We start from the raw sequence: 18,705 nt of genomic DNA on the forward strand, positions 1-18,705 counted from the left end.
CATCCATCCATCCATCCATCCATCCATCCATCCATCCATCCATCCATCCATCCATCCATCCATCCATCCATCCATCCATCCATCCATCCTTTTGTCTGTCCATCCGTCCAACCAACCAACCTTTTATCTATCCGTCCAACCAACCTTTTGCTTGTCCATCCATTAATCCATCCATCCATTCACCCATCCATCCAACCAACTAATTTTTTATCCATCTGTCCATTCGTTGGTCGGTCCAGTCTCCACCAACAACAGTATCATGTTTTTATTGCTGTCTAATGTGTTTTCCATCTTCTTAAATAACAACCTTGGCTGATTTACTCACTGCTGAAAAGGTCAAAAATACTTTAAAAGACAAAATATTACATTTGCAGGAGGATTTATGACTTCCTCTCCTCCTGTCCCAGCTACACTATTAGCAGGACAAAAAAAATCCCCCATCTAGTTATGTTTATCTGCCTTTATTAATCAGCTGACTTGTCTGCAAAAAGAAAAAAATGTTATTAGTCACATTGTCTGACGTGGGTGAAAGACTGAGATGAGGACATGTAACTGAGACCAGCCTGACATCAAACGTCTCTCCTCCGCGCCACAGAGAGTGTTATTACAGAGATCCAGCGACAGAGTTAATGGTAGCTCTGTGACAGTGTTTGCCTGTTCCCTGATTACTGCTTTTGATTTATGGTAATGCTGGCATGACTGAGCCGGGTTAGTGTGGCTGCTATTCTTGTTCCAGTAGCGGGAACGCGGCTCGGTCAAAGCCGCAGAACGCCCAGACCACCGAGGCGAACTGCTGGGAAATCCGGGAATTTAGGGCAAGGGAGTCAAATGATGTAATTTTATGTTGCTTTGGTTGCGCTGAAACCTAAAGCAGCTTTTTATCCGCTAACTTTCCATAAACTTGTCAATCAAACTGTTTTTTTTCCGCCTCTCTTTCTGCAAACTTTGTTTTTTTTTTCACCCGAAGCTCCTCGGCTGCATCTGAATGTTTCTGAGTGTCGTCATTTCATCGATCCCAGAGTGAAGCTTTAATTCAGCCTCTGGGCTCCCCAGGAGGCTGGAGGATAAGAAGGAGGACAGGGCAACAGCAGCGATTATTAATGAGAGCAGCTAATGCGCCTTCACACAGACGACGAGGATATTCTGGATGGAAACCCATTTCTCTGAATAGAGGCGCCCAAAATATTAAACTCTCCGGTGCAGCTTTATTTTTTGCCGCTCCGCTCTTCTTCTTACTGCAAGAAGCAGATTGTTTCGACACTTTTACTTTTAGATTCTGCAACACAAAAATGTCAAAACTACTGTTTTTTAAAAGTGAGAATGGGTCTTAAAGGTGACATTGCATTTTATTTACAGCCAGGAAAGTGTTGGTGTTTATTGGAATTCACCGCTGCAGTTTGCAAAATGAAAAATACACATTGATATATATTATATATTCTTGAGACAAAAGCAACAAACTGAAGACTTTTGTCATCCAGATTTTGGTAAAAAAGAAAAAAAACCCCTGAAAAATAATAAGTCATGGAAATGGAAATTATTGAGTTCGTTTTAATGCATCAGGCATCTAATTGATTTATTAATTTATTGCTTAGATTGCTACAGGCCTAATAATAAACTACTGTGTATTTTATTAGCACAAAATGGGAAATAATTATAAGAAAGTCCAAACCTCTGTGTATTTCTGAACCAGCATTGTTGCCAAGTTTGTTCACAAAAACAAGAAATTTCACTTCAGTTCATTTGGTTCTCAAAAAAGACGTTTAAAATATAAATCACAGGGGTTGCACCGATTCTGATTTTGATAGAAACCGATTTATTTATTTTTTTTTACTGAAAGTCGGTAAGTTGTAGGCAGGTCCATCCGACAGAACAAAGGGACACTGGCTGGTTTCTAGACCTTTGAGTAGGCAGAAAACTGGGGGCAATTGATCAGTGCACCCTTAATAAATATCAACGTTTTTTCTTTATTGTAACCACGTGTGTGAATAGTGTATTAACAAAAGAAGAAAAGGTTGAATTGGTGCAAAGAAGAAACTGTTTTAGGTAGCTGGTTTTTAACTCAGTTTGAGCCATTTTACCAAACTGTTTTGCTCTAATCGCCAATAAAGACGTTTGTAGGAAGCATTGGCTAAACACAAAAGCAAGCCACACTTTCCAGATTTTATTTTCTCTTCCTGCTTCTTCAGGATAATGTATCTTGTGTTGGTCCATCACCTAAAATCCCCATGAAATACGCTGAGGTTTCTGGTTGCCGCTTGATGGAGAGAATGTGGGGAAAGCTGCAGCTGTGTGAATACTTTTGCAAAGCGCTGCGGCTCCACAGATTTTAAAGACATAAACTTCAGATTTGGCTCTGACCACTTATGTGTACTTTCTCCTACATCTTCAGAAAACTTTGAACTGACAGAGCGGAGCTGCGGCGAGTTTCTGCTGGATAAATCTGCAGCGATTCTGACATTTCACTGCTCATATGTAAACGACATGGAGAAGTTAAACGGATTTATGGGTAGATGTTTCTACAGCGTGTAAAGTTTTAACTCCAAGTCCTTCCTGCTGGCTCCATCCATCATCCTTCAATTAGACACTTTGTGTTCCAATCTGGTTCTGTTTGGAGAACCAACCCTCATATTTCTCCTACATGTCCTTTCTCCCAACATCCCCTTTGTGTGTCTGCTTTGATTTATGGTTCCTTTCACCTATTTTCCAGCTTTCACTCTGTCATCCCGTCTTATCGTCATCTGCTTTGTGTCACCGTCTTGTTCTGCTCCACTTTGTTTAACGTTTTACTTCAAATATTTCAACACTTTTGTCTGTTTTCTTTTCCCAGTATTTGTCGTACCTCTGTCCTGTTGCTGACAGGACCAGCCCTCTTCCCACGATTCGTCTATCTTTCACATCTCTCTCTCTCTCATCTGCCGTTTCCTCCCTGCAGACCTTCCTCTGGATCTCTTTATCAGCAGTTCTCCATCTTTGCAACATTTCTTGACGTCCGGCTTACAACAACCCTGACTTTTTCTGAGCCCAGATTTCCTCATGATATTGAGATCATTTAATGTAATCGTTCATTACAGATTTTCATATCAAAAACTATGCTTTGGAAATATAAATCAGGGTAAAATAGGGGTTCACACTATATTTTTACTTCAAAAAACCAAATCTTATCAAGTATTTTTGTCTAGTTTCTTCTCTGGTGCTTGAAATGATACAAATATTTTATAGGAGGTTTTGATTTTTTTTTCACTTACACAGGGAAAATGTCTTGTCATAAGAGGGAAAAAAATCTGCCTGTGGAACAAGCATTTTTCATTTCATAAACATTTTGTACATTTTTGTGTCTCTACATCTTAAAACAGCCCATATGCTTGAAAACAACATCCATCATTTCTTTTGGCAATAAGTTAATATTTTTTGGCGTCTGGAAATGGATCCAGACGCCAAATGTCACACTGCGCCGTTACCTAGCAACCCCAGTCAAGCCCAGACCTGTTGCCTAGCAACCCAAGCAGAGTTCCAGCACGTTTGGTCAGCTGGTTTCACCGTTCTATGCGCTGTACAATGGCTGCAAGAAAAAAAAAAATAGAAAGTTTAGTTGTTGACTTTCCATTCAGAAACCACTTGCTGCATCCTAATCAGTTGAGCAGGAGGCTCTACTTTTGCTTTTCAAACATCCGTTTGCAGTCATTTTCACATATGAGGGTAAACGTTGAGTTGGGTGGTGTCACCAGCAACAGCTTATTTGGATTTAAAGTGACAAGATGCCCTTAAAAAAAAACTCATTCTGAAAAGAAACTTAAAATATTTATAACTGATCAGACTGAAATCTCATTTAGGAACGATTTTGAGGAATGAACATGTTTTGTATAGACCATGTACAAAAGATGTACATGGTCTATGTACATGTTTAGCATAGGATAGGATAGACCTATCCTAACTTGTTCAAAGCAGAATACTAGATTGCCTTTAAGGAACTATTTACTTTAAACAAGTTGCTATATCTTGTTGAGAAGCTCTTTGTAAGTTAGTTTTGTCTTATTCCAAGATGTTTGCACTAAAAACTAGACAAAAATACTTGGTAAGATGTGAGGTTTTTTTTGTTGTTTTTTTTTGCAGTGCAGTTTCTTTCACTTTGGCTTAAATGTGTTGGTTTGCTGCTGCATCTCTGAACCCCAGAAGGAATCCAGTTCTGGAGCTACTTCCCAACATTCTTGCTGCGGGACGTGGGGTCGCGTCCAGCTGAGGCTTCACTGTAAACACAAACTGCATGCCAGCGGCCGCGGGTTGCGCAAGATCCCAAAACCAACATGCGCTGCACGCTTGCAGCCTCCTGCGAAACCTTCTCCTCGTGTCTTCTGCCTCTTCCACATCTTGGCGTTTGCGTTCGTTGGCGTTGTTGCTGAGAGTTTGCATGTTCTCTCTGCGTTTCTGCAGATTCTCTGGCTTCCTCCTGCAGCTCAGAAACATGCACGCGAGGCGGTGGCCCCGCTGACCGTTGGCTGATCAGCCTTGCTGATAGGCTTACCAAATTTTGAACAAAATCGTCAACAAACATTCATTTACTGGGGAGTTTACTGAGACATCTCTAACAGATCTTTACTTTAAACGTCTTTCTCAAAATCGTCACTAAACTAAAGCGCTGTGTAAAAAAAAAAAAAAAAGTATTCAATGTCATCTTAACCTATAATTAACTGATTAGTTGCTTATTGCAATGGGTTAACCATTTGGGTTCTGTTTTGATGCGCCCTAGTTGTGTTTGGACCTGCTTATCAGATGTTTCCCCTCTCAGGATAGTAAATATTTAGGTTTTGCAGAACAGATAGTCCAAATCTGAATGAGTCACTCAGGTTTCAGAGAGCAGCAGGATCTGGTTTGTTGTGAACACAGAAACCAGGAAGTTGTTGGGTTTCAGAGGTTATCGTGCGAATGTATTTGTTGGTTTAATCAAGCGTTTAATAAAGTTTAAATTTGGCTCAGTTAGGCTGTCCCCCTCACCTGAACACACTTTTGCTTTCATTTGGCTTCATCTTATTTCATTTAGTCTGCAAACTCGGCCTCAGTTTGTCCAAGTTTCTCACTGAGAGTCCTTGGACAGCTGGTAGCCATCAGAGGGATGAGGCAGAAGTCAGTCCTCTAACATAAACTAAAACATATCATTTCCTCTGCTTCTGCTATTTTATTCTTTCTGTTTTCCTTTCACATCACTTTTTCTCGGCTCTTCGGATTCTTTTCTCTCATCTTTTCTCCTCAGGAATTACTGCTACCTAAATTCTTACGACAACACTTAAGATCTCTGCAATTCTGCCTCTTGGCGTGGGAAAGTGGGCAGGAAGTCACAGAGACAAACATCAGGGTGCTGGGGAATTTTGTTGCCCCTTTCCCCCCCCCCCACTTCTAATTTCCCATATGTTTTTAAGAATCTTGTGTTACTACTTCCCTTTCATGTTCGTATCACCTGAGCTGTCGGATGTTTTTCCTCTGGGACGTAGTAACACCTCTGAGGTGTGAAGGTGATCCGAGATTTAGAAATCTGACGTGACAACCACTCTGTTCAGATGTTTATACAGGTTTCAGCATTTTTCTTAAATTACTGAATTCATGGTTCTTGAATTATGACAATCACACTAGGTTAATCTTTTCTCCAGTAGTGGAAAATGGCTTTTAGTGTTGTTCACTAGCTTCCCAAATCATCACAACCTTTTTACCGGCTGTAAGGAACCAGACTTAACCATGGACGACAAATATTCAGACATAAAGAAAAACTTCAATTCAATAATACCAAAAATAATTAAAGTATCAAAATTCAATGCCAAAAATAATTCAAATAATTCATTTAAATAAATTTCTCACTATAGCCTGACAGCCCATCTACGTCTCATTTTGAAATTATTTGTTTTCTCCATGTAAGAAGACTCTAATTTCACTCCACTTTAATGTTAGACCTTCACCGTGGCATTTCAGTAGTTTGTAGTTCGTTGTGGACTGCATGTTGGGCGGCTCCTGCATCGTGTTTTGGACTTTACAACCAATGTTCTTTCATCTCAGGGTTTAGAAACAGGGTGTTCCAGCAGGACAATGGACCCGAACTGGTTTTGAAAGGCTTTTTCAATTGCTTCACAAAAGGTTTGACCTCTACACCTCTACTGTATTGAATATTTGAGTACGCTTTTTATGGAGGAATAAAGCAGACCGTCATTAAGATAGCTACTCAGTCCTATTATTAATCTGTAGACTAGACGCATTGTTGGTGCCGGAAAACACTAATCCTATCAGATAAAGCAAACTCTACCAGTTCTACCAAGTAGAGTACCAACAATTAAATGGTTGTTCACACTGTAGCCTGAAGTGACCCAATTACGATTTGTCATTGAGTCGGATTTGTTTTGCCTTGGTCGTTCACTTCCAAATATATGCGACCTGAAAGTGTCCCGCATGCGCAGTAGAGGGCGCAATAACGCCACACATAGAGAGCGTGCGCAGTGTTTTGCCAGCCGCCATTAAAAAAAAGAAGTGCTCAGTGTTTGCGAAAGTAAACACGGATGCTGACGGTGGACCATCGTTTACGATTCTGAAGTTGTCTGACCGGAACCAGGATATAAACAATTTAATCCTCATTATCGTCCACCATGGTTGTTGTTTTTCTTTAGACTTGTGAGTATCAGGATGCAGAATAGTGACGTTTGTCGAGTGTCAGTGACGTTCAGATCAGCTGAAGGCGACATGGCCTTTAGGATTCAGATCACGTTTGAAAAGACCGGTAGGTGTACAAGTGGCCTGGGTTTCATTAGAGAAAAATCTGATCTGTGTTGTCCAGACTGTCACACAAAGATCAGATACAGGTCGCATTAAGGCAAAAAAAAAAAAAAAAAAAAAAAAAATCGGAATATGGGTCACTTCGGGTTGCCTTGGTTAATATATCTTGTTGAATCTATTTAAGCCTTTATATATTTTTTTTTCACAGAAGCTGATCGTTTATATTATCTTTTTGAATTGTGGGTTAAATGCTGTGCAGATGGATGTAATCCAGATTATCTCTGTGGCTCGTGTCAGTCATTCACATTGAGTTAAGTGGGATCAAAAATTGGTGACACAACAAGCTTTCTAGTCACTTCTCTGCTCCCAAGTGGGACTCTGCAGAGGAAGTTGAAAGTGACAGTTGATAATGTGACGGCTTCCTCCCTCCTTCCCCTCTTTTTGTTTGGCAAAATGGACCTTATTCCGCTCATACAATATCATTACTCAACAGAGAAGTGTTCATTTTAACTTGCACATATTTAGAATAATGCAAATTGACCCACTGTGCTCATGAGGAGTGTAGAAACCCAATTGCATGGAGAACTGAGAGGTTTCCTGCACAATGTGGGAGTTCCAGTAGATTTGTGTCCTTTGTTTTTTCAGTAACCTAATGAAACCGAACCATGTGTGGATGACTTTTCATACCTCTAATACAGATTAGACATGCTTTTTATTGTTTGATTGTCAAAAAAAAACAGTTGCATTTTAGTTGGAATTTTAACAATAGAAGCACAATGATACAGAATGCATCTAATATATTTAATATTTATTGAAGTTCTAAAGGTAGAGTTCAAATCAAGTCAACAATTTTAATATATTACAGTGAAATGGCTACAATGTAGGTAAAATTATATGTAAAGTTTACAAACCACATTTTCTGGCATATTTTGTTCACCTAACAAACATTATTACATACTGTGTACTCTAAGATCAATAGAACATTTTGATAAAGCCAAATTAAGAATGTTGTCAAATTTATAAGAATAGTAAACAAATGTTTATGTCTGACTCTTTAAATGACTTTTCTCTGAATTTACATAAAGTAGTGATGTTCTGATCAAGGTTTTTTGTCTGCAATATTGTTAGCATTTGCCAATGTGGAGTCCAATACCAAATTAAAATCAAAAGTAAAATAACTCTACATCCAATCTGATGGCCATCAGCTGCTTACATGTCTCGGATTAACTGTTAGCTCTGACTACATCTTAGTTGGACTAGCTAGTAGTTCAACTGTAAGTAGCTGTTAACTTGACTCTCATTAACTGTTAGCTCCACTGATAAGCTGTTAGTCAACTCAAATTAGGTGTTAGGTTAAGTAGTTGCTAACTTGACTTTAGGTAAATGTCAGCTTGACTGATTAGCTGTTAGCTTGATAGATTAGATGCGAGCTTGACTTTAATTAGCTGTTAGCTCATAGCTCAACTCTGACTAGCTGTTAGCCTGACTCTGATTAGCTGTTATCTCAATGCTGATTAGCTGTTATCATAACTAAGTAGCTTCTAGCTTGACTCTGAATAGACGTTAGCTTGACTGAATATTTTAGCTCTGATCTTTTGGCTCTTAGTTTGATTCTGAGCAACTATTGTTTTTTTAGTCTTGGTGAATTGCTGCCTATAACTTCAAAACCAGTATTTTGTACAACAACAAACAAATCTTTCAACTTCAAACTGACTCTCTGGTCCCGGTTTTATGTCCGTTGGCTGCAGGAGGCGGCCAACTAACATGGCTGCCTCCTGTTGGTCTCTGCTGTAAGAACCTCCTGATCCATCTTTGTTTTTGTTTCTGGAAATATTTTTTTTTGTTTTGTGAGAATTTGTATGTGCTCATTCCAGCCATTTACTTGCACACTGGGATGCTTGGTATGTGAATATTGTTTATGTGCATGGTTATTTTTAATTGATTTTCCACTTGTTTTTGCCGTAGAACCCCTTGTCCCTTTATAGGGGATGTTTGTTGTGATCCATATTTATGTTTATGATATTATAGTGTCTTATTTTTATGATCTATTCTACAGAGTTTTTCCTTTATAGCAGATCATTCATTCTTAGTCAGTCTAGTTGTGATTGTGGCAATATGCTTTCTCTGCTGTTTGTTCTCCATTAATGTCTGCTTGCACTTTAAGCCTCAATATAAAACATCTGAGATGTAAATATGGATTAAGAAGGGGATGAAAAACTGAAATGTAATATATAATAAAATATAATATAATATAATATAATAGAGCTATATCAAGTTTTCCCTCTTTATTTTCTTTATTTGAACTCTCCCACTGAAACCATAAAATGGTTTAAATCTTCAAATTTGACATATTTCTCCGCTTTTGGTGCCCTTTGAATTTCTCCAAACTCCTCCCTACTTGCTTTTTTTCTAACTTTCTAATCTGTCTGAGTGCTCCAGAGGTTCAGTTTCTGATTGGCCTCTGTTTTGTTATTTGATAGCAGTTGTAATTGGTCATTTGAGATGTTTTTAGTTAAGGTGATCTTTTAGAACTCACACAGGCACGTCACAGGAAAGGAGTGCCGCTGCCTTGATTGTTTAGTTGGCCTTTTGTATTCTTTTGCTCTTCAGAAAGTGAATGGTGGAAGGGAAGTGGAAAATCAGAGAAATGAAGGAAGGAAAGGAGTATGTGAATGAGGCTCTAATCATAACATATAAATATTTGCTGTGCTTTTTTGAAAGGCTAAATATAGGCTGACCTAATAACAGGAGGAGGGATTAAAATCACTTAAATCACACATGCAAAGAAATTAAAAAGGTTACTTTTATAATATGGCTCCTTTTGATTTACAAGACATACTCAAAGGCTTTATTACTTTAACTGTAACTATTAGGTTGTCTGTAATAAATGCTAGCATAAAGCTAACTGTTAGCCGAACTATCAGCAGTAGTTAGCGTCAGCAACTATTAGCTTGACTAGCATCTTTTGGTCTGGCTTTGAGTAGATATTTATCATATTGGGGGTTTTATCAGAAAAAAAAATTATAAGAATTTTGTTTTGTGGTGAAAATTATAAATTACAACTGGCAGTACTGTCTGATTTTTGTTTATTTATTTATTTATTTTGCAATTTTCTCCAGAGATTGTTCCACAAGAACATCAATACATGTCAATAAACTTGAACATATAATGAAATTCAGTTACTATGTGGTAGCTAGTGTTAAAAATAACACTACTTTTAGTAACTGATCTCTTAGAGAAGCCCTGTACTAAAAAATAGATTATATTTTAAGAGCAGTAGTTGTGTATGTGGGGCATTGATTTATGTATTACAATGTAGCATTAAGTTACCTAAAAAGACTACAAAGAAAATCTAAATATTTTCTCTTTTATTGTTTTCACAATAGTACCACAAACTATTATGATAAAATAACAAGCCCATATCACTCACTGTTATCTTGACACTTAGCAAAAGTTTGCTTTATTAGCTGGTAGCTTGGCACTGAGATGAAGTTGTTAGCTTGAGTAGTTGTTAGCTTGGCTCTGAGCATCTTTAAGCTTGGCTCTGAGTAGACGTTAGCTTATGAGCAATGGTTAAGTTGAGCATAGGTTACCTGTAGCCACTGTTTGCTTGAGTAGCTGTTAGCTTGATGCTAAGGAGACATTTGCTTTATAAGGCATAAGCTTGGAGCTGAGAAGTTAACTTTATTAGCTGTTAGCATGAGCAGTTGTTAATTTGACACTGAGAAGAAGTTAGCTAGCTTGAGAAGCTGCTAGCTTGGTTCTGAGGAGAGATGGGCTATTTTCTAGCTATCTTCTAGTTATCTTCTAGCCCATCTCTGAGCAGCTGTTAGCATTTGTTCCCTACTGGGCACTTCAGCCCAGGGTCTACTGATCAAGTTAGTAGAAGAAAACAAAATTATGAGAGATTAATGATAGCACTGCTATAGACATCATGGTTTGCGAGCTTCACACCATGATGTCTACAGAGCTTCAACTGATTTTTGCAAATTATTGAGGTCTACAACATTTGTAGGATATTGCTAGCCTTGTCTCTGGATTTTTTCCCATTAAGCCATCTACATCAATGTCTGAGTTATCATCAAACCATTGTATACGGTCAACAAATGCTCTGTACAGTTACTTCAACACAATGCTGGTGCTCTGCTAGCTAAAGAGAAACCAAGACAGTGACGTTGCACTGGACTGTGTCTGCATAGAGATAATGTGAATGTAAGCCAGGCACATGTAGTGTTCAATTAAATAAATATGTGGAAATATAGATGTTTACAAGCTGTTTCTGCATTATCTTTATCTGCATGCAGTACAGTTTCTGTTATTGACCTTTGTTTTCAAAGGTCAGTTTCACAATACATTAAGCTGTTTCTCACCAGCAGTTCAGTTAAACATGGATCTCATTTAATCAGGCTTATATACCATGTTAATATTTTATACTAGCCTATCAAATCTGGACTTCTGTAATTGAGTGAAATATGTCTATTATCTATACGACTTCAGGAAGTGTTTCTTTATCACTTCTGTCAAATCAGAACCACTACACCGACAAGAATGCATTTCGGGTAAAAACAAAGATGTAGTTTGAGGAAATAATTTTGATTAAATTGTCTTCTTGATACATTCACACATAGTCCACAGCAGAGTTTAACTTCCTGTAGGTCACAAGAAAGCCTCAGATTTTATCTCTCACCTCCAAGGTAGTACACGGTACTTTTCAGTAATGGAAAGTACTGACTGGTCACATGCAGATAACCAAAACACAGCTGGTTTTAGTAAAAACGAGAGTAGAAAGTCAAACAGCTGCAGCGGTTTGACTTTCTAGGAAGAGCTGTGAAGAAAACAATGTGACTAGGATGAGTTTCTCTAGACATTGCTGGAACATTGGTTCTTTAATCCTGGAAATGTTCTTCAGGTGATAAAAGGCTGACTTTGTAACTGACTTTATGTATCTCCGAAGGTTCAGGTCTGATTTCATCACTATACCCAGATCTAGAGCCTGATAAATTTCCAGCTACATCATTCCTCTTTAGACCCAAAGATGATAACTTCAGTTTTGTCACTGTTCAGGTTTTGTTTCAGTTGTGTCTGTTTGCAACTAGAGTGCGAGTGTAAATGTTGAGTTTACACTCGCACTCTTATTAGCATTAAAGTGACAGAACACCAAAATGGCTCATTCTGAAAAGTCTTCAAAATAGACAGAACTGATCAACTAATTCTCATAATCTGAGAATTATTTTGTGGGAAAAAATGTAATGGACACTTTTTGTGTAGCCCATAGACCTATTCTAACTTGTTTAAAAAAAAAAGCATAATAGGTCTCCTTTAATGTAACGAAGTAGATATATGAATACACTTTTTATAATAGTCCATAAAACAAAATGGTGTGAAATTTGAGAAGTTTCCAATCCCAGGAGAATGTGTAAGCTGAAGTTCATAGCAGCTCTTTATTCTTGCATCCTTCTTGGGAAGCCCTCAGCGCGCGTTATTTGCAGCCGTAGTAAACTTGAGTGTGAAGAGATGAATGAAGCTGTGTTTAACACACTGAGCTGAATGGAGCAGCTCCCAGCTAAACATCACACACACACAGACACGTTATCACAAAGCAGACAGCAGGGATATGTTAGGAATGTAATCATGGATGTTCACCACATTTCACTTGATACGTCGTTTTGTCTTTTTCTTCCTGGGCTCATTAGCCTCTAAAGTGGTCGATTTGATATCTTTTGTTTCCTTCCTGTGCCTCATGTAGTGAGTGTATGTTGACTTTCAAGGGTTTTCCATTCTCGCATACACACCCTGTGTTGCTCAACAGGTCAGGATGTTTCACAAGTTTAGACCTGAACACAGAGGATTGGTTTGTGTAAATTTTATCACAGGTCTTTGACTGTGTGTGGGAGCATATTAAGCGACTAAGATTTCCTTGCCTGCGTGTGATGTAAGAGACTCGCAGGGGCCAGAGAGAAAGTTGTAGTCTCATTACTCTCATCTCCAAGGAGTCTCCCTGGTAGTGCCAGAATGAAACCATGGCCTGTGGGAGAAGTGAGGAGTGTGTGTGTCCTACAGACCCAAAAGTCGCTTGTTCCCCCAGGAAATAATTTATTCTCCACAGGCCAATCAGAGGTCAACGCTTGAGAAGGCTTAATCCAATTGGTGCGTCGCTCCTTGACCTTTATTTATTCCAGCCAATCCCAGTGGAGCTGACGGCCTGAGGGCCGGCGGAAAGCTGGAACAGGAAGGCATGAGATTCAGGACTTAGAAAATGATGCTGACTGCGACTGCTTGCTGTGCATCTTTGAAACGGAAACATGGACGGCTGAGACGAGAGTTTGGCACAGTGATGTTTCAGACCAGCAAGGCGCTTTGTACATTTTGGAATAAAAGCGATGACTGAAAAACTTATCACGATGATGTAAACATTTCATATCAATCAATATTGATATTTGTGTATCGATAATTGTTGATTAGTTCTTTGTTTTAGATGTCTTTATAACTGGTGGTACAACCTTTCCTGTTTTATCCAATTTTCCTTCCACACTGTTTTTTTTTACAGCAGTTATGAGGTAAAGTAGTGGAACCTTAAACTGCTGTTTCGCCAGTTATTCAGCAAGTTGTTGCTAGGTAGCCAGACCATACTCAGCAGGTTGTTACTAGGTAACAAAACGTTACTCAACAGGTTGTTGCTAGGTAACCAAAGAGTGAGTGAGTCAGTTGATTCCACCATCCTAGCTTAGCTGGCCTTCGGAGGTTTTAAACCGCTAAAGCCTTTCCTCTGCCTACATCTCCCAGAATGCTGTGTGGTTCTGGATTGGAGCTCAGTGAATATTCTATAAGCAGAATATTCAATCAGACATATTATCTGTTGATATTGATCACTTGTCTATTCCAATAGGACTGTCCATTGATTTACTGGACAGTCCTAGTGAACACAGCATGGTGGTGGTGAATATGGACGCCACACCTTTCAGATCAAACTTGTGCGTATCTTTTCAAAACGTTTCATTAACGGAGAGGTTTCCCAAAACATGGAGTAAGAAGCTGTAATTTCTAGAACACCTCAGAATGAGCAGAGTGGATGGAAGAAATAAGGAGGTTTGTGGAATGAGTGTGGGTCTAAACAAATATTTACACAGGACGGAGCATGCATCCTCCCCTGTGTTTATGGTTGGGTTTATGACCGCATCTCCTCCCCAGCCTTCTCATTTTTATCCCATGGTTCTTTTCTCAAGACAGCTGTGTCCCAGTGGCTTATGGTGCTCCCAACTCTTTAGCCCTGAATCTGAGGGGGAGTATGAAGAATATGTCCTAAAACGAAAATGAAACCTCTGTAGTGTTTTTAGTGGGCCTCTGTCTCTGTGATGTCACACAACAAGCCAAACACACACACACCACTAGTTATGTTTCATGGCTTGAGGAGGTAAAATGTCCAAGAAGTTTAGTGGAAGGAGATAAAAGGCTTCACAGAGTATTAGGTGTTAGCCTGAGGAATGGATTACAACTTCTTTTATTTTGGTCATCCATCCAAAAGCTGTGTTTTGTACCGTCTTCATCTGCTTGTTCTAATTTGTACAGAGGTAATGAAAGATCATAACATAAAGCATCACTCTTCCTGGGTTTTTCTATTTGGCAGCAGTTTGTTTCTTATTTTGTCTGTTTTGTTTATGCTCAGTTACATTTCAGAAGAGTATTTTGTAGTTTTCTGAGCCAATTCACATTTTTTATTTCCAATTTCTTAATGTTGTGATTGCCTTTCATTTGTGTTATTTAGTTATTTTTTTTAACTATATCATATATTTGCTCACCCATACTTTAGGACATATATGAATGTGAATATGTACATATTACATTCATTCATTAAGAATCTTACTGGATTTCGTTTAGTTTTAAATTAACATGTTTCTGTCCAGACATGACTGTTATGTCATTTGGACATATTAAATTAGTTGATAATGGAAATAATTTCCAACAATAAGCTTGTAGTTAAGATCATAATTAACTAATTGTATTTCTAAATTATGCCAAGAATGGGCAAAAATGTTTGAAATTCGATCAAACATTTTTGAGTATTGCATCTGTATTACAAACGATCTTCGTCATATTGTATTTGCAGAAATATGACCGCGTGAGTGCTCTTAGCAGCAATCTACCTTTGAGGTATATTTCTGCGGTAACCATGCCAACAAGAATTTGGCAGTTAGGAGAAAGTGAACACTCTGAAATGTACTTTATATCTTTTATACGTTAGAAAACTTTCGTCTTTGTAAGTATTTTTGGCTTTTATAAGACAACTAAGCACGTATTGTTTGTTCTTTGGCTGATTAAATGTATAGCGGTGCACATAATTTTTGAGTGTAGCATTAAGACGTGTTTTAGCTAGTAACCTATTTTTTTTTCCGTTATATTTCAGCTACAAAAACGTTTTGACTGTGGCATAAGATGAGTGTTTTAGCCAGTAACCCATTTTTCCCTTGTGTTGTATTTAGTTTCAAACATTTATGAAAGAAATTCAGTTAAGAAAAGCAACCTTGTGTGGAAACTTTTTATTAGTTGTTCGCTGGATGTCTAATTGCATACTCACGTATTGTGAGGACAGCACAACGATTGTATTGTAATATCAGTAAAAATCGGCCATTGTAGCAGTATTAATATAGGATATTGATATCGGCCCAATTTTAAGCATATCCCTAATAATAAGTCAGATAATTGGGTTTTGATGCAATAAATCTTGCAATCTTTTAATTTTCTGTAGAAAAGATCCAGCAGCACTTTTTTCTTTTTATGTGTTGTAGTCTAAAAAAGAAAAAAAGGTCAAAATTGTAACCAACAGACATCAAAAGAAACCAGAAACCGGTGTGTTTGCAGTTTGATTGAGCTGATTTTGAAAATGTAGCATCTGGGTAGCATGTGGAACATTGGTAACAGTAGGCGACCAAAATACGAGGCTATTTTTCTGTCTGCTGTTGTTGGAGGTTTGAATCTTGACACCTCTGATGCATCTCTTCCCCCTTTCTTTCTCTGCAATTGCTCATTTAGGCCACTAAGGCCACAAGAACATATAAAGTTTTATGCACCAGGTTCTATATTTCTACCAATCACTATAGATTTATCAATCAGGCTTTTTTTCTGCCTTTTTCAGAGTCAATTTTAAGAAAATATCTTCATATTTTGTTGCATCACTTGCAGTAACATTGCACTTAAATGCTGGTATGAATTAGGGCTGCAATTGATGCTTAATCATTCTATTGATTATTCTGACAATTGAGATAACAAAGCCATTCTGAAGATTTTTCATGTGAGCCTTTTTACACAAAATTATAAATACAATAAAAGATGTAAATGACCAAATAAATCTATGTTTAGATAGAAAAATTTGCATTTTACTGCCTAAAATTCAATAACGTATCCTTCCTTTAGTGTGCACTTGATCAATAGTAGCAAAAAATGCAGCTAAACAAAAAATCTTAAAACAAATTTTTTATTAATAAATGTTAATAAATGTAGAGCAAAAGGTTTTAGGATTTTTTTTAACAAGATTTGAACCCGGTGAAGCTAAAACTGCCACTTGAGGTGTTGTGAGTAAGAACATTTACAGACAAAGAAGGTTTTTCATCTTAAATGCAAAATGTATATATTTTTGTTCCGTTTTGTCTTAATTATGGCTCTGACTGCATTGTTCTTTTAGCGGATGGCCTATTTTACAGTCCATATACTCCACTTAGCAATTATTTGATTACTGAACTAGTTAACGATTATTTCAATAATCTTCTAATCATGATTAATTTCATTGTTTCATTCCTATTACTAATTTGTTCATTGTAGTCATCTGTTACATAACATGTTTTAATTTCAGCTTAAGTCTTGTAAGATTTTAGAAATCATTGTCCTCACTTTACCCATGTTCAAGTTTTGGAATAATTTGTCTAGATAGAAACTGACATTTGGGCCGAGCCTTGACGATAACTGTCAAAAATGTATCGTTCAGCTGAATGAATTGGCTTCAGCTGCTTTAAAAGCAAACGGTTCACTTTGGGGTCATTATATAAACGTAGTTTAATGAAGTGAAAGCAAGGCTGATAATTGAGTGCAGCTTTAGTAAACTGGGAAGAAACCATTCCTACTCCCACGCCAAAACCAACTTCACTGTTTCCTCTTTAGCCTTTATTGTGCTGCAGCCATGATTTAAATGCTGTAAATATTGCCTAAAGACGTCACCAAATCACTGTTTTTGTGTTTCAGGACACCGAAATCATCGACATGTGGACAATCTGTGACACAAGAAAAGGAAAGTTCGCCAAGTCACCAAAGGTTGGTAACGTGTCCTTGAGTCTGAGTCAGAGAGAGGGAGTCTGAGTCAGAGAGAGGGAGTCTGAGTCAGAGAGAGGGAGTCTGAGTCAGAGAGAGGGAGTCTGAGTCAGAGAGAGGTAGACTGAAATTTTTCCTACAGCTGTCAGGAACTTTCTCTTCAGAGCATGAATGTGATGTTCAAATGTTACTGTCAGGGAGAAGTGTGTGTGCGTTTCCTCACTCAGCTGATGGTGCTAAGGTGACGGGGTGTTAATGAGGCCGCCGACAGATGGCCCGTCAGACAGGAAGTGATATAACCAGTTTCTGTTGGAGGGGAAGTTATTGTGTAAGCGGGTTCATGCGGCTGAGACGCAGATGAAGCAGCGTTTTTGACCTCATCGACGTCTTCGTGTTACTCAAATGAGTCGATTTATTTGGAAAGAAATTCAAATATTGATTTCTACAATGAATAAAGTAAAATAAAAAAGTTATAATTTCATATTTTTTACCAATAAATTTAGATTACCAAATATTATATAAAGGCGTTTCACTGAGTTTTCTGTGGGCTTTGTCGGGTATTCCAACTTATTTAAACTTAGTGTAAGTGAATTTGTATTGGAGACATTTTTATTTCTATTTAAAGGCATTGATATTCAATTTGACTGACAGTTGCAGTGAATGGAACAGGTCTATCAACCACATAGTTGTAATTGGCCTGAAAAGAAACCATAAAGTTTCTATGACTGGAACTGCAGCAGACTCTCTGGCTGTTGTCAGACTTTAATGATTAGCAGTACTTGAGCCCTCACTCAGTGAGGTGATAATCTTAGTCTTGCTTATTTCACATCATAATTAACAGGAGATTGGGCTCTCCAGAGAGATACCGCAAGGCGCTATGTTAGGCCCACAGGCAACTGATTAAGTTGTATTGAAAATCTTTGTTTAACCATAAATATTAGATTGCTAATTTCATTAAATCTCTTGAAAAAGTGAAATTTACATGCGTTGGGAATAGTCAGTGGTTATAATGTGTGACCGTGGCAACAAGGTATTGACTTTACAACTGGAAAGTGATTAGCATCTCAGAAGTTCTAATTAAACCTAAACTACATCCCCAAATCCCAGATGAGTTGAAAAGTTTGTTTTATGAATGCAAAACAGAACCAAAGAGCAGACAGAGAATGAGGAAGTTTAGATCGTTTCCAGTCTCTGCCTGACTTTCTAATCCTATGGCCTGATAGAGATTTAAAGAAGAGCGGCAAAAGCAAATGAGGTGGATTAGCTCTTCAGCTTATTGGAAAACTGGCTGCTGCTGCTGATCGTTTATGCCCATAGCATCACCATCCACAATAATACTTTAAAGATACTTGAAAGAAATGAGTTACAACAACATTTAATTCACCTTTAGGGAAAAAAAAGTATTGGCATTTTTTTGATTAAGCAATTAATAATTGGATAATAAAAATGTGTCAAATAGGTTATTTTAGATATAATTTAATCTATATTAAGCTAAAACTGCCACTTGAGGAGTTCTGGGTAGAACATATTTACAGTTATTTTTTCTGTCTTAAATGCAAAATGTATATTTTTTTGGCACGGTTTGGTTTTAACTGCTGTTTTGAGTGTTCTTTCAGCATATGGTTGATCATTTGTAGCAAAGGCTCTGGATGCAAAACATTT

General features: G+C 37.8%; 1 protein-coding gene across 2 annotated transcripts in view; it reads left to right on the forward strand.

Moving 5' to 3' along the window:
* Positions 1–18,705, forward strand: part of plcb3 (phospholipase C, beta 3 (phosphatidylinositol-specific)) — a 62,490-nt gene that overhangs the window by 21,031 nt on the left and 22,754 nt on the right. For both annotated transcript variants that reach the window (XM_016662427.1, XM_007575242.2), the window contains one exon: positions 16,978–17,046. In XM_016662427.1, coding sequence (XP_016517913.1) covers positions 16,978–17,046 — 69 coding nt within the window. The remainder of the gene's footprint in view (positions 1–16,977; positions 17,047–18,705) is intronic.

The sequence above is a fragment of the Poecilia formosa genome, unplaced genomic scaffold (assembly GCF_000485575.1).
Source record: "Poecilia formosa unplaced genomic scaffold, Poecilia_formosa-5.1.2 Scaffold373, whole genome shotgun sequence".
Lineage (NCBI taxonomy): Eukaryota > Metazoa > Chordata > Actinopteri > Cyprinodontiformes > Poeciliidae > Poecilia > Poecilia formosa.